General features: G+C 44.1%; 1 protein-coding gene across 7 annotated transcripts in view; it reads left to right on the forward strand.

Moving 5' to 3' along the window:
• Positions 1–17,246, forward strand: part of PLCH1 (phospholipase C eta 1) — a 145,646-nt gene that overhangs the window by 24,845 nt on the left and 103,555 nt on the right. The window contains exon 1 of one of the 7 annotated variants that reach the window (XM_081007716.1): positions 16,037–16,533. The exons of 5 other annotated variants lie outside the window; for them this stretch is intronic. In XM_081007716.1, the coding sequence (XP_080863842.1) occupies positions 16,491–16,533 (43 nt within the window). In that variant the 5' untranslated portion in view covers positions 16,037–16,490. Of the gene's footprint in view, positions 1–16,036; positions 16,534–17,246 lie in introns of those variants that run through there. One more of the 7 variants, XM_081007711.1, reaches the window with a different exon arrangement.

A 17,246-nucleotide genomic window follows, 5' to 3' on the forward strand; every position in this document is an offset into this window, starting at 1 on the left:
TGTTGTTATTATTAACTTGTTAATCACCTTCTAACAAATTATCTCAAGGGGATGTGAGGAAGAGGAAAGCCTAGGCTTATATTATCCCCTTCCACACACCCCACATAAAGTGTGATTTGCAACCATTTGCTTGAGCTTTAACCACCGAAATCCTACACTGGGTGGCAGTATTGGACTTAAAATGAAAGAATTTCATTCCTTCACGTATTCTTAAATCAACTTGTAAAAGCATAAGAAATTATATATAATTAGATTTCTCTTGTCTGGAGACATTATTATACACAGCGACTTGCAATTTTGCAGCAGTTTTTCAATGAAAGAGGTATAAAATGGCATTTCAGTGTCTAATATTAAAATGAGAATCACTTTTTATGACTGCTTTTTCAATGGGTGGCAAGTTTTGGACTCCCTCTCCCAGTAGAAGCTGCCCAAGCTCCTTTGCAGCATATAGGGGTGTCTCTGAATGCAAATTCAGTGCTGCTGAAGCTGCAGTTTTATTTGACTGCTCCTGCCCTTTCTTGCCTGCTATGAGCCAGAAGAAATGGTGGGGCGTCCTTGACTTAACCCTATACACCTTCTCAGGCTCCGCGCCCATGATCTGCATCAGCCAAGGGCCCAGCAACCTTTGGCCAGAAATGTTGAAGTATCCAGCCTTAATTGGCAGAACCCAAAAGACCACCAGAGAACTGGGCTCCTCTTGCTATGACCAGGCGCGCTTTCCACTAGGAAATGTGGAAATTCCAAAGGGTGGAATTCCTTGATATTAGCATTTTATTTCACTTCAAGATTCAAAATTACATTTTAACACTTGATAAGTATAATCCTATTCTACAATGCTAATGACTTCCTGCTCACTGACCCTCAATGTTTATAATTGTAATCACATATAATTGCATTTTAAAGTACCCTCATACTGAGTTTCATCCTCTTAATCAGGTTTCTTAATATAATCTACTATTTCCACCCCCCCCCCCTTAAACTTCAAACCCTGCTGTGGACTTCATATATAAAGAGTTGCTTTTAAAATTAATTGGAATTAACGACACCTGAAGGACGCCACATAGATACCCCTGGTTTAGTGTGAGATGTGAATCTGGCCTGTATCTCTTTAGTTCAGCTGAAGTATTCCTGAGGAGAGGAGAGGTTATTTGTATTAATTTTCATTTCTGCCTGCCTGACTCTGTGTGTGTTCTACAGAAGTTACCTGCTTCGATGCTAATTTTGATGCAAATGTGAGAAGGACTGAAAAGCCAATATTCGTGTTTTTTGTTGTTGTTCTAAGGCTAGAATTACAATTAGCATGAATTAATTTGAATTCTTATCATACTGGAAACACAATATTCACCAGGTTGGTGTTGCGAAGTTGAGAATACTGGAGATAATATTGATTAGCATCTCTCATATATTTATTTTTGTGAACAAAATATGAAATGTATCACTAGGCAATGATTTTATCCTGCCTCTTCATTATGCTTTGTGTTTGGTTCTAAAATTAATCCATGGTTCAGGAGCTGAGGTTACCCACCCCCAGGAATAATCTGATTAAAGATAGCAACATTTTGTTTGTGTTTGCCCTGTCTTCTTGCCTGTAGGAGCTGCTACTAGGTATGACTGCAAGTAAGGACTCGGAAACCTAGGAACCAAGTCAGTCCACCTGGTCTAGGCTGCTACTAATCTCTGGATTATTATTTTTATTATTTCATTTTTTTATTTATTGCATTTTTCATCTGTGACTCACGGGGTGGCTTACAATATTAAAACACAAAGATACATAACATAATAACAAACAAAAAACAATACCCCTTCATGGTTTAAAAGGCCATAGATGGTTTAATTAGTCAAACACCTGGGAGAAAATGAACGTTTCTGCTGGGGGTCTAAAGATACGTAATGAAGGCTCCAGGCGAGCTTCCTTGGGGAGAGCATTCCACAAATGGGGAACCACTGCAGAAAAGGCCCTTTCTTGTGTTGCCACATTCTGGACCAGGCATAGGCAAACTCGGCCTTCCACATGTTTTGGGACTACAACTCCCATCATCTCTGACCACTGGTCCTGTTAGCTAGGGGTGATGGGAGTTGTAGTCCCAAAACATCTGGAGGGCCGAGTTTGCCTATGCCTGAGTCTGGACCTCTCGGGGAGGTGGCTGGCTTCTGCCCCTTCCATTGCTGGCATGTGGCCCCCTACATCTTAACCTGGAGAGAATGTGGCCCTCAAATGAAAACATCTTGCCTATCTCTGATTTATTTAGGACTTATAATTTGTCAATTATAGCCTTTTTCTGTTTTTAGTTTAGCCTTATAATATTTGCTTGATTCACTTATTTCTACAGTCTTAGGAATGTTAGGGTCATTCAATTGCCTAAGCGGAAAGCAGACACGACATGTTTAATGAACAGCTCGTTTTCTTTGATCAGTTCCAAGAAGAGCCGCCTCCCTTTTTTAGTGTTATTATTCCTGGTTTGGAGGGAATTATTCTTCCTCCTCTCTTCTGATGCCTGTCTGAAGCATACAACTCCTTGTTTAAAACTGCATTTAATAGCAGTGGATCCACTTTGCCGTATGAAAGCTGTTCATTTCCTCTCTGCCTTGGAGACCTTGGTCTTAAGAATGAATTGAGTGGTGTTAGAATCCTGTCATGTTAGATGAGTCTTGCTCACAGAGAAATCTATCCCTTGCTTTCTTGCTTAGTGCGGTTAATTTGGTTATGTTAAGAGTATCTGATCGTAATTTTCCCACTGTGCTTACTGTGATAAAGTCATAATTGGACATGTAGCACAGGGAACCTCCTTGCAGTCTCAGCAGGAAATGAAACATGTGAGGACTGATTCATTCTAAATCCCAGCAAAGGAATAACAGAGCAATGCCCAATGACTAATGATGGTTCTTAGGCCCGGAGTGGTGGTCATAAAAATAACACCTACGTGCCAATTTCACACAGTAACTAGCAGCTGAATGTACAAATCATGCAAAATGGAATGATATTTGTGTCTCTGAACATAAAAAGATCTCTGCAGGATCACACCAAAAGCCTATCTATGGCATGGTCACACATTACATTTAAAACACAATGATACCTCTTTCAACAGCCATGACTTCTCCCAAAGGATTCTGGGACCGTAGTTTATTAAGGGTGCTGAGGTTAGGAGGTACCTGGTCCTTTTACAAAGCTACAATTCCCAGAGTTCCCTGGGAAGAGGGATTGGTTGTTAAAGCTTGTAGCTCTTGGCCATATGGTTTTTTGAAGTTCAGCGTGTAAGATTCGAAAGTCTGGACATGATTATATAGGATTTTCAGGTACATAGTTCTGAGTATGAGATTACTTTAGGGAATCCTTTCTGCAGTGACTTCTCTGCAGCGGATCTCTTGCACATTGCAGAGGATTTTGGGGGAAGGGGGTGTTCTTGGGAATGGCATGAGCATGGATAATGCTATAGAAATAATAATAGGGAGACCCCTATTGCTGGACCTCTCCTCCTCGTAGAAATGTGGAAGGTTGCATTTTGATCTTCAGGGCAGGGAGGTAAAAGGTGTTCATCAGTGGGTGATGAGCCACCTGGCAGAAAGTCACCACAGGAAATCAGAAGGCCCTGAGTAGAGATCAAGAATAGTGAGGATTCCAGTGGGAGAGATTTGGGAGGTGAGAACTGGGGTGGGTTGTCTGCAGGACAGACAGGTGTCTGCAGAAGAAAGTCTTGCCTAGCGTGGTCTGCAGAAGGGAGTTGAGTGGGAAGATGTTTTGCAATAACTACTGCTAAGTGGAATGTCGGCACCAGACTGAGACTGGAGATGAGGAATGGATGGATTTCTCTGCTGTGTTCTGCTTTCCTCAAAGGGGAGTTGCTCCATCCCTTTGACCAGCTCGGTTGCCTTCTTCTGAACCTTCTCCAACTCCACAATGTCCTTTTTTGAGGTAAGGTGGCCAGAATGGCACGTAGTCCTCCCAGTGCAGTCGCACCATAGATTTGTATAAAGACATTATGAGATGACCAGCTTTATTTTCAATTCAAAGCCATCCTCCCACTGGGAGACACTAACCACCCCTTGGACCGACCCTCCGGGGCTTCAAGCAGCAATTTCCCCCTTCTCCTGTCACTTTATTCCATTTCACTGGAAATGCCCAGAATTGAACTTACGAGGTTTTTCTTTCTTCTTCTTGCATGCAAAGCTTGTGCAAGGCTTACTCTCTTTTCCTGCCTCTGTGAATTGCAGCGGGATAATTGGTAGTGTTGGACAAGGTGTCATTCGAAGAGGCAGCAATCTTCTCACTGAGGATACCCTCCCAAATTCCAAGAAATGAACATTTCTGACTGCAGCCAGTAGAGGCCAGCAGGCATCTCTCTATGCGTTTAGGAAGCTACATGGAAAAACTGCCTGAGCAGCAAATAAACATTCTGTGCGTGTTAAACCCGACCACTTTCATGACTCAAAACTTGCCTGAGGGTTCCTTGTCCTTTTCTAATGTTATTAGGAAAAACTGTTAATAGCTCTATTTGCATGATATTAATATTCTGATCTGCTTATGTCAGAAATTCCTTGTCACAAACATTCAGGCTGCTGCTGCTGATGTCTGGTACTCCAGGGAGACTCTTGAGTGCCCCAAAGCTAAAAATGTCATACATATATAACCAGAGAGAAGGGGAGGGAGAGATCAGAGCTCAGATTAGATCAAGTGTTATTATTTTTTGCTGGTACTTTTCTAGTGGGAATCTTTAATTTGTAGCATGGAGGAAGGAAGAAAGAAAATAGCCATTTGGATTTGATGTGCCAGCGGAATGACAAATTTATAGGCTACTCCAGGATTGAGTCTCTGGACATGCACAAAATATTCTAGGGGAGTATTTAAAAGGGGAGTTAAAATGCATTCATGTACCCCAAAAAGCAAGCATGGAAACGCTAAACTTAAAGCTCCTATTTTAGTACTGGCATTATGCAGGGAATATATATTTGATTTGAACCAACCCTAGTGAGTTTTGGGTGCATTTCAGAGATACATCTGTTCACTCAGGTAGATACCCCACACTTCTCAAGGCATTTTCTGAGTGTGTTCTGCTGATTAGGAATGTCAGTGTACCCCCTTCCTTGTTTGCATCTCATGTGTCCTTTTTGAACATCTGAAGCGGGCTTTAGAGTGCCTGCATGTTCCCTGCGCAATTCTGTTTGGTGGTGGGGAGATGACCCTTCTCCCTGGACTGTAGTGGACTTGAGGTCCCTGTGTTTTTCACAGGTGTCTTCTGAACCATGGCATTGACACATTAATGGAGCAGCGGCAGTGGATTTAGACCAGGGGTCAGCAAGAGCTACCTCGCCTGGGCTGGTTCACTCCAGCGGAGATCCTTCTGTGGGCCGGATCGCATGCATGTGCCCACTATTTCGGGCCTCCACGTCTGCGCAGACATGATTTCCAGCACCTGTGCATGTATAGACGCGATTTCTGGCACTGCGGAAGTGAGTCCCCGCACTGCGCTGTGCCTGTTTTTCACCAGCATGCAGGGACTTGCCGAGCAGCCGGCTCAGTTCAGGGGCGGCTCGTGGGCTGGTTAAACGACCCCTGTGGGCCGCTTGTGGCCCATGGGCCTTAGGTTGCTGATCCCTGATTTAGACAATAATGTCAACCTGTTCTGCTTTATTAGCTGTTCTGCAGTGCTTCCCCGGTGTTTGTGTATTATTGCTATCTGGAGAGGAACTTTTGCCCTTTAGGGCTCACCCACATTTCCCTTTGCCAGGCCGCTTTCCTCCAGGGAAACCCGCAGTTTAGTGCTGGATTGGAACAAATGGCAATTGGGTTTTCTGCAGTGGCTCGTCTCCACTCTTGCGCCATATGCAGAAGCCAGCTTTTCCCTTGTTTGGTTCCACCTTCACTGAGCTGACTTGCATGACACAGAAAGCCAAACGATGGCTTGCCTTCCTGCACATTTGTCCAATCTAGAAGAGCCAAACTATGGCTCACGGAGGCAGCGTGAATGTGCGGGCTCCCAGAGAGGAACCAACAGCTGCCTTTTTCCTCCACATTTTACAGTCATACCTCATGTTGCATCCGCTTCAGGTTACGTCTTTTCAAGTTGCATCCTGCGGCAACCCGGAAGTACCAGAACGGCTTACTTCTGGGTTCGCTGCTTGCATATGTGCAGAAGCACTAAATTGCGATGCGCATGTGTGCAGACAGACATGGCACTCCTGGATGCGAACGCTTTGAGAGTTGCGGACGTGCCCCTGGGACGGATTACGTCCACAACTCGAGGTTCCACTGTATTGCCATGCTGCTCTAAGCCAGCATTGGGCTTAGCGTGTTCCCTGAACTGGGGCTGGTGGCTAAACTCTGTCCCTGCTAACCATGAGCTGTAGCCAAGGGCTGTTCTTTTATACATATATAGTCCTTCTTTGCAGTCAGCTATCTGCATTCCGTTGTAAACGTGCTTCTGCCTGCTCTACGTTCTTGGGCTTATTCTTGTTTGTGGAGTTGGGGAACACCATGCAGACAGGTGCACGTTCAAAAGGATACATCAAGCTTATTTTTAGCAGTAGATCTCTGGATACATGTCACTGAAAAGCCACCCTGCGGCTGTATATTCCACATAACTATTGATCTCTGAACTGCTAATCCTACATCTTTTCATTTCTTAGAACTCTGTGCACGCTATGCTTTGGTCGGGGGGTGGGGGTGGGAATGGCAGGCTAACATCCTGTCTTAGTTTATCCCATTACGTTTCCGAGCACAATTCAAAGTATTGGTGCTGACCTTTAAAACCCTAAACGGCCTTGGCCCAATATACCTGAAGGAGCGTCTCCACCCACTTTGTTCAGCCCGGACACTGAGGTCCACCTCTGAGGGTCTTCTGGTTGTTCCCTCACTGCAAGAAGCCAAGTTACAGAGAACCAGGCAGAGGGCCTTGTTGGCAGTGGCATCCTCCCTGTGTAACACCCTCCCATCAGATGTCAAGGAGAAAAAGAACTGCACAACTTTTAGAAGGCATCTGAAGGCAGCCCAGTATAGGGAAGCTTTTAATGATTGATGTTTTATTATTTTGCTGGAAGCTGCCCAGAGTGGCTGGGGAAACCCGGACAGATGGTCGAGGTATAAATAAAATAATAAGAATAAGAATGACCCTGTAAAATGGTGAGTTGGTTCCAGGTGAGGAGATTGCTGAAGCTTTGTTTCTCCTTGCTCCTTCTGCTGCTGTGCTGCTGTCAATCAAACCATGGTTTGCCTTAGCATATCATCCAGTGTTTCACTTGTCTAGAGGTGCTGTAACCAAGGTTTGTTCTTGTTGTGTAGGGCATGACTTGTCACAAGCCCAGTTTCAGATGATATGCTGAGCAGGATTAGAGTAGGAGCCAAACGTTCATGATCTTCTCTCTTGGAACCTGGAGAAAACCCATCTGGGACGCTCATGATTTCAGTGTGTTGACTTCTGCCTATATTATTCCATTTTGGGAAAAGCTTCTGGGGCTGTGTTTAGTGTTCCGTGGCCTTTCATGGGCTCATTTTATAATAGCTGAATTGGGTAATTTGGGTTGCAGCACAATGCTTATATAATATTGTTTCTCCCCTCCATATTTATTGTAGGAAAGCAAAGTTCTGCCCTCCACTAATCGCTCTCTTTGGCAAAAAGTAGCGATTTTTCTATGACTTTGGATAGTGAAAGAAAAAGGTTGGTGAAGCAGAAAATTAAAATTATTGTGAGGCTGCAATTCTTAGCTTTAACAAGCCATGTTGTCAGTGGGTTTTTTTGTGTGTGTAAGGAACATTTTGTAAGGGGAGAGGGTTCACTGTGACTGTTTTGCTTAGGCCACTTGACTACCTCACTGTCCCCTTCCTGCATTGCAGGGGCTGGACTAGGTGACTTTGGAGGTCCCTTCCAACTTTGGTGATAGTTTCTGCATCTGTGTTATCAAGATTAGGCTTGGCATTTTATTTGCTGTCGGATCTTACTGATTTACCCATGACTGATTGAAGGGCTTTAGTGCTGTCTATAGAGCTAGCATTCCAAGATCTTTTAGCCACATCTTTTTCTCATCAAATTGGGCCACTCTCCATCTGCTGTCGGCCTGCAGCCAATTGATACTTAAGCCTTTATTGAATTTCTTACCTGCACCACACCATAAAGTCCCAGCAGATTACCACCATAGGAACATATGAAGCTGCCTTATAGCAGGTCGGACCATTCATTTACCTAGCTAAGTATTTACATGGATGAGTAGTGGCTTTCCAGGATGTCAGACAGGGGTCTCTCCCAGCCGTACCTGGAAGACTCATATTCTGCATGCAAAACAAATGCTTTACCACTCGGCTACATTCCTTTCCCCTATAAAGCAAGGGATGGCTTGTGCTCCCCAAATATAAAGCAATAATCCATAAAGCAATTTACAAACAATATAAAAATACCGTTTTAGAACTGGTTAAAAAGTGCACAGTTGTCCTTTGGATATCAAAGGACAGAGCCAACAGGTGCACCTTCAGTATGGGATGAAAGTTGTGCAATGAATATGCCAACTCTTCTCTGTGGGGAGCCAGTGCCAGAGTTTATGGGATGCCACAGAGAATGCCCTCCTTTGGACTGCCAGTCCTGAACTTCTGAGGGTGGTGGAAGTACCAAGAGGCCCCCTCTGCCAATCTTATCACACAAGATTTGTAGGCAAGGAGGCAGTCATCTTAACCATATTAATGGTCACACTCACTCATTTTGGTTTCCCAAACTACAGCTTGGGTGGGTGGGATTTTATTCTTTTTTAAAATAGTTTTTATTGAGAATTTCAACATAACATCCTCCTTCCCCCCCTAATTTCCCCTCCCCCTCCCTAAAAGAACCCCCCCCCCGGACTTCCCATAGCTCCTCTCACATGTTATTTTCTGCATATTATCAAATTGTACTGACCCTCAATTTATCTATCTATATGTTACTAATAGTAAGTTTGTGTTTGTTTATTCAAAACCTGCCAAGGAGATCAGTTCATTTTGTTGTTTCTTTAAATACTTTGTAAAAGGTTCCCATTCTTCTTTAAAGTCACAGCTGTCCTTTTCACGTAACTTGTGCGTCAGTTTCGCCAGTTCCACATATTCCATTATTTCCCCTTGCCACAGTTCTTTTGTCGGGATTTCTTCGTTCTTCCATCCTTGTGCTATTAAGACTCTTGCCGCCGTGGGATTTTATTCTTGACGAAAACGCTAACCTTGTCAGTGTTGACACAGCACCTTAAGAAAGTGTGGTCCAAAGGAACCATTTCATTTAGCATTTGATTTCTCCTAATGATCAAGGCTGAGAGAGCGCCAATTACGATTATCTCATGCAGACCGACGTCTCTTTGTCCCCGGAGCATCTTGCCTTAATTTATGATTGATTGACCCTACAGAATGGTCAAGAAAGGCTTTCAAATATATCTGCTTAAAAGCTGCTCTAGGATGCTCTGCAGAGTTTCCCATTGAATAGATTGGCTCTCTGCGCTGATGTTGGCAACAATTTGAGCGGGAAGCAGGCAATCCTGAAAGGACAGCGATGGCTCAGATTCAAGGTACATCTAAGCCAAACCTGCCTGTTTGGACAGGTGTTGCAAAAAAAGAAAAAAGAGGATTGTCATTTTAGTTTCCCCTTTTCCTTTCTAGACAAACTAATTATAATCTCAGCGGCTTTCTTCATGGGTGCAGCTGCTTCATATTGACTGTGATTGACAGTCCTAGGGATCTGACATAAATCTTACATTTCAGCTCTAGGCTACTGTCCCCGTCCCCCGTCTGTTCAGGATGAATAAATGCTGCCACCCTTTCTCTTTTTGTGTGGCAGTATATGTAGCTTTAAATTTTTTCAGTACCTAAGCTTGGCTTTCTGTGACTTTGCTACTAATTAATGCACCATCTTCTGTATCTGAAAGTGAAAACCATAGATTTGTAGCTCTGTCGCCAGCATGACTTGGCATGACACATCCATTTATGTGATAAGCAAAGTAGCATCTTTGGGGTGGTCAAATCAGTCTTATTTCTGATCTACACCTCTTTCCCCCAGAAGTCCATTCCCTCCTGTTTCTGTATTATTTTGGACCAGTCATGATGGAGCATGCTAGCCAGTTCCATAGGAGGCTCCATCACCATCGTCTAACAAGGTCAACAGAGAGGTAGAGTTATTCATGGACAGAGCCAGTAGGGTGGACTAGGACCTGGGAGACCAGATAAGTCCCCATTTAGCCTTGAAGCTCATTGGTTGACCTCACTGACTTTGAGCCTAACCTCCCTCTCAGTGTTGTTTTGAGGATAAAATGGAGAAGAAGGGAGAACCATTTACACCACCATGAGCTCCTTGGTGGAAAAGTTGTATGTAGAGAAGAACGTGAGATTCCGCTGTGTCAGGCCAGTGGCCCATCTAGTCCAACACCCTGTTCTTCCAGTGGGCAACCAGATGTCTGTTGGAAACCAGGGAGCAGAACGTGAGCACAAGAGCATTCCACCCTCCCAGGGTTTTACCATAGGGGTCTGCAAGGCTTACCTTGCCTGGGCCGGTTCACTGCTGCAGCGCCCCCTCCATGGGCCAGATCATGGGTGTGCATGAGTCCGCATGCCTGTGATTTCTGTCATCTGTGTCTGTGCAGATGCGATTTCCAGCATGCAGGGACTCGCTGAGCAGGCGGCTCGGTTTGGGGGTGGCTTGTGGGCTGGTAGAACGACCCCCGTGAGCTGCTTGTGGCCCATGGGCCTTAGGTTGCCGACCCCTGTTTTATGACAACCAGTGTTTGGAAGCTGCCTCTGTGGTGTAGTCATAATCCATGAGCCAAGGTTCAAACTTGAAGTGCTGTGTGAAGGATGGTGGAACAGAGGAGGAGCAAGTGAATCTGAAATTGAGTGCTCTAAATAGTTACAAGATCTGGAAGTTGGTGGACAGGCAGACTAAGAGTGAGATGCAGAGATACGTAGAGGAATAAGGAAACCACACATTGGTCTTTTTCTGGCCAGCTTCTCTAAGCCTAATACTGGCTTGCATGGAGCCACCCAATGGTTTCGGAACTGAGTTGGAATTTAAACTGGAAGCTCCATGCAACAGCAGTATCTTTTCCAGAATCATGGCATCACTTGATGACATAGAACAGAAGTGAAGGACCTGTAGCCTTCCAGGTGTTGCTGGACTCTAATCCCTAGCTAACATGATGTGGTCCATGAACACCTGTGAGGTCACAGGAAAATCCCTCAAACATATGGCAGAAAACTCAAATGACACACAACGAAGGCTTTGGAACAAAATTCTGTCATAAGTATATCCAAGTCTGTACTCTATTCACCAACAGTTGGTTATTCCAAAACTGTTCCTGGAAGCTTGTTTTACAATTTCATTAGGTCTGGTCTCCAAATTCTCCTTTTAAGTTAATTAGATGCAATGAATAGATGAAAGGGGGGGGGGAGGCCTAGCAATAAACCTCAGAACACAGCCGCTCTCTCTCTCAATAATGCCAGTTTAATAACATAAAAGGTCCTGCTGGATCAGACCAAGGCCCCACCTAGTCCAGCATCCTGTTCTCACAGTGGCCAATCAGATGCCTGTGGGAAATTCACAAGTAGGACCTGAGGGCAACAACAACTCTCCTTACTTTTGAGTCTCAGCATCTAATATTCAGAGGTAAAGGACCCCAGGATGGTAAAGTCCACTCAAATTTGACTATGGGGTATGGCGCTCATCTCGCTTCAGGCCCAAGGGAGCCGGCCTTTGTCCACAGACAGCTTTCTGGCCAGCATGACTAAACCACTTCTGGCACAACAAAACACTGTGACGGAAACCAGAACGCACAGAAATGCCGTTTACCTTCCTGCCACAGCGGTACCTATTTATCTACTTACACTGGTGTGCTTTCAAACTTCTAGGTTGGTAGAAGCTGGGAAAGAGCAATGAGAGCTCACCCCATCACATGGATTTGAACTGCTGACCTTCCGATCGGCAAACCCCAAAGAGGCTCAGTGGCTTAGACCACAGCGCCATGTGTCCCCTGCAGTGCGGGCAGAACATAGCCACCATGTCTAGTAGCCACTGGTAGCCTTGCCCTCCATGAATTAGTCCAATTCTCCTTTAAAGCCATGCAAGTTGATGGCCATCGCTACATCTTGTGGGAAAACGCAACAATTTATTATGGCAGCTTTGCATGTTAGCACAGCCAAGTCAATGTATGAATAATGGGTAGTTCCTCTAACAGCAATATAAATGCAGATGTGGAAGATGCACAGGTCTCAGATGCACATCTCTCCAAAGTGTGCTTTGCTTGTTAGTGCTTCTCATAGTATCAAGAGCCAACCAGATATATAGAGGGTTGATTCAGATGCCCATTTTCCACATGGAGGACTACTTGTAAACTTAGCAAGCAACCAAATGGGGAATTGGTTGTCTGTGGTATCCAGACTCCTTTCTCAGGGCAATCTTTGCCTGTTTCTTTTGATTGGTTGTGGAGACATGGTAAAATTCTCTTTGTTGCATCGCTTGAGACCAAAGTTTTGCAATGTGGTCTAGACTGCTGATGGGAGCGGACAGGATGTGATAGTTCTGCTAAAGCATTTGCTGTGGTTGCTCATAAGCTACTGGGTCAAATTCAAGGATATTTCATTGATATATGAAGCTTTGAACAACCTAGTTCCTGCCCGGGGTACCTTAAGGACTGCTTGAGAAGCTCATCTGGAGGAGCAGGTTGTAGTCCCCCATGTTACAGAAGGCTGAATGGCCTCACCCAAAAGTTGGCTGTTTTGTGTTACCATGTTGTGCAATACTCTTTCAGCAGAGAGGTTCTCTTGACGAAGGAAGAAAAAACATTATCATAAGCAGGTGCTAACTTCACGAGTATTGCAATTATTTTTCTGGAAACTTCAGTTGATCTGTTTAATCTGCTGGATATATTTACAAATTCAAGCGAGTTCTTGGCTCAGGAGAAGATTGTGATGTTCTGCGCTCAGGAAAATTATGGCTGTAAAAGTCACAGGGAAGGACTCTTTACGCCAGCATTTCTTCTTTGCAAGCAATTTCAGTTAAAAACGAGAACTGCGCAAGAGCACATTATATCATAAAGTAGCAAAATGAAAAATAACTTCACTGAGATTTGCTTAGGGATGCTAAATGTTAAAAGGCTGTGACATAATTGGTGTCTAATGCTGTGTAATTGAGAGGAATCTGATTATCTCGGGAGTAAAGGAGAGAGTGAGTTCAGCACAGTGATTTCCATTATTAATATTATTGTTTCCAGCCCTTTGACAGCAGGCTGTAGGGTTGGTTACAACAATTTAAAATCCAGAAATAAAAAAACCAGCTAAAATGAATTATCGTCACAGAAGTAGTGTGGAGTCCTGAAAAACACACCTCGTGTTTCAAAGGTCAGGATAAAGAGGAGGGTCTTCAGCATTAGCTGAAAGTGAAGGTGCTGGACACATCTCTCTGGGGAGGGAATTCCACCACTTAGGGGCTGCCACAGTGAATGCTGCTTCTGTACCCCAACTTCAACTTCTGTACCAAATTTAGCCTTACCATGTGAGATCTGGCTGAGCCTCTATGGAAGGTCCATGGTGAGTTACCCAACCCAACCCAACCCAACCCAACCCAACCCAACCTCTTCCAGTTGTCTTAAACTACTCTTTTAAAGGAGTTGGGCTTCAAGAGTGCTCCCTGCTGAACTCTCCCCTTTGCATCAGGACCTTAGGAAGCTGCCTTATACTGAACCAGGCCAGTGGTCCACCCGGTAAATGTACTGTCTACCTTTACCGGCTGTGGTACCCCAGGATTTCAGATGGGGTTCTTTCCCAGCCCTACCTGGAGATGCTGGGGCTTGAACCTGGGACCGTCTGCATGCAAAGCAGATGCTTTGCCACTGAGCCATGGCTCTTTCCAGTGGGACCTCAGTCCAAAGGCAATGTTACTAGTTCTTCGGAAACAGCAACAGGTGAGTGCTCTAACTATGGTGCATTGCTTGTGGGCTTCCTGAAGGTGTTTGGCACAGGAAGAAGAATAATGCTAGACTAGGTGGAGCTTTGATTTGGTTCAGCAGGGCTTTCTGAGGGTCTCATTGGAAGGCTGGATTGATTCCATGGGCCTCCAGTTGTCTGTCACTAGGCTTTAGGTGCTGAGCTTGTGCAGCTTGACCTGGACTGCATCAGCTGTGACACAATAGCCAGGTCAGTATTTATCAGGCTTAGTTCTCCTTTGCTTAAGAAGGATGCGGTGTGGAGGTTAATTTTGACAATATATTTTATTAGTTTTCAATTACAATAATCCAATGGTAGCCTTATAACAATGCCAGATTATAATACAATTACTAATCCAAATCATCCAGATGCCAAATTATATAATTTAGATGGCCTCCCATGTGCTAGAATTGATGGTTTGATTATTTGCTTTGTTTCTACATTACAAAATCTTATTCAACTCAGTCACAATCCATTCAAAATAACAATCCCTTATACAACAACTGCAATATTAACGACATCCATTCGTCTTGACACATTAAATGATTTATAAATCTGTAGGTGAAGCATTTAAACTATATCCTTATTCCTCCTGTGTGTGGCAATTATTCTGTCCATGGTCTGTCTTCCTGTACTTGTAAAAGGTTATGTCTATCTTTTCCCTGCCATTGCTGCTCTCCATCATGCCTTGGGCAGAGCTAATATCCCATTGTTGTGGGGGGGGAGGTTAATTCTGGGCTAGAGGTGAGGCCAGAGCAAATACAGACTGTACCATGCGCATTAAGAGTACTGTTTAAAAATACTGTATAAAGGACATAAAAACCTCTCTAAAGCTCTTCCAATGATACACATTCAAGGCAACTGGTGGTGCTGGCAGGTAAGCCTTGTTTTTTCGGCCACCTTCATTCCTCAAGCCCATTCTTCTGCATCAGACCAAAAATACCACAGGGACAGCAAGGATTTTTTCCTGCTGGCAACTCACATAGGTGCCAGGTGTCTCCAGTGAGGGCAGGCTGTAGATGGCCTTGTTGACAACCAACTGCTGACAGGCAGCTGGAGAAGAGTGTGTTTGCAGTAGACCCCCCAGGCTTTTCTCCTCAGGTTTGCTGGCGCTCGATTGAAAGACGGAGAGAGCCTCTTGCAGGGAGTTGGATTCTAGCTGGCTTTGCTGAAGAAGAGTCAGAATCTGCTGCTGTACTTGGTATAAATGCTGTGTAATATTCTTGGAAGAACTTGATTCTCTCGAGCAGTTTTACACTAAGGCAAACCAGTGGACCATCTCCTGCAGCCTCCTCTGGCGATGACTCCTAGCATCAGAGATATATTTAACTGAAGATGCCAGAGGCTAAGCCTTGGCCCCTTAGCAGGGAGACCAGTGTGTTTCGGAAATCATAAGCAATCAAACAATGCACAAGACACTAAGGAACTCTCCACCAGGAACTGCTGGTGGTTCTGTGCCTTTATCAACTGCATGGCTGATGAAGAGCCAGGATGGTAAAGTTGTTAAGAGTGTTTGCCTAAGAGCTGGGAGACCAGGGTTCTAGCCCCGACTCAGCCATGAAGGGTGACCTTGGGTCACTCACTGCCTCTCAGCAGGTTGTTGTCAGGATAAAATGGGGAGAGGGAAATTCATGTATGCCACCTTGAGCTCCTTGGGGGAAAGGTGGGGTATAAAAATAATAAAATAAATGGCAGGCAGAAATTCAACAGGTGCACACCTCCCCGTTGCCCACACAGAAAGGGATATCTGTAGAATTTCAGTCTGCCGTGTTCAGGGTTTGTAGACTCATTTAGGCAAAAAAGGATGCTGAACCTAAATTATATGCTTGCAGTTTTGATTTATTTAAGTTCAAAGCAAAGTGGGAGTACTGTCCAATTAACAATAATTTACAAGCCCTTTCTTTGTTAAAGAAAGTCTTGGAAAAGCTCATTGTGCTGTCTCTTGTCTGCTTTTTTCCACTCCACAAATTCTCTCAGCTAGAGATTTTTTTTTTAGTGGTATTCTGCTTTCTTTTCTTCAGCTTTCAGCTTGCGTCACTCCTCTGATTTTAAAACCCAAAAGTGGGGATGGGTTTTCTTTTCCGAGGTGCAAAGGATTTCCTCCGTGACGTTTGAGAGACCTGCTTCTCACAGTGCTTTGTGCACATTTTGTGCCTTGAGGATTTGAATCATTTCACTGTGCTTGCATGTCTCATACCCAAAGTGGTCCTGCATTTCCACAACAGCAGCTGCACAGAGCAGAGCTTTCCAGGCTTCCTCTCTGCCTGGGGATTTTTTTCTTCTTTCCCTCCCTACCTTCCAGTTTGGAGCAAAGTTATCCAGGATCACCTTTCAGATTTTAAAAAAATGATTCCAACTCTACGGTCCTCTGATTCTATGACTGCTAATCTTCCCAAATCCATGCTGCGGATCACATAGACTTCAACTTGTTTCGTAACAGACAAGATTGACAAAGTTCATGGATACTTCTAAGAATTGTGTTGCAAATATTCTATCCCTGGAGAGGTGAATGAATTTGGGCTTCTGCTTCAAGGAGACTTTCTGCTCTGCCTGCCAATAATGTATAACAATAACAGATTTAATGGCAGACCTCGAAGTATATAAAAATTTAAGCCCAGAGAAAGGTAAGGATACCATTCACATTCCTATAAGTCTTCGGCAGAAAGGCATGCTGTTCAATCTCTTTCGGATTTTAAGGGGCATTTCATCAGTGACTGTTAAATTACCATTTCTATGTGTTTGGGCATGGGCAGCTGGTTGTTGCGAGATGACTGTCAGTATGATGGAATATTTTAAGCTTGTTTTTCTCCACTTCCTTTTATTTGATGTAGGATTGATTCAGAACATCTTCCTATGCAGGTAAAAGTCACTTCTGTTCATGCATGGAGGAGTCACCAATTTTCTTTCTCTGAAAAGCCTCTCCAGAGAATCAAAGGACAAAGTGTCACTGTGGTTGGTAACAAGTAGGGGCTGCAACCCAACGGAGGGTGAAAGTGTCTCTTCCAGCTAAGGTGTTTTTTTCATATTACGGAGTATCTTTGGACTCAGCCCATTTGTAAACCTTTAAAAAAATGATAGTTCTCTCTCTTCCCCCTCCAAACCTATGCTTTCTTATTGGCACTTTAAAATTATATCATCTGTTGTGCATCGTCTTTGAATGAAGGTTGATTTCTTGTTGCCCAAATGTATTCTGAATGAATTGTTCAACCAACCATTTTTCATGGGGGGGGGGCATTGTTTATGGTGAAAAGTGGGTTAATTTAGCCTTAAAAGTTGAAACAAGCTGCTTTCATATTTATAACCATCGGGTCAATCTGTCAAACACAAGGCATCGTAC

Source organism: Podarcis pityusensis (assembly GCF_964106645.2).
Source record: "Podarcis pityusensis genome assembly, chromosome: 5".
Classification (NCBI taxonomy): Eukaryota; Metazoa; Chordata; class Lepidosauria; order Squamata; family Lacertidae; genus Podarcis; species Podarcis pityusensis.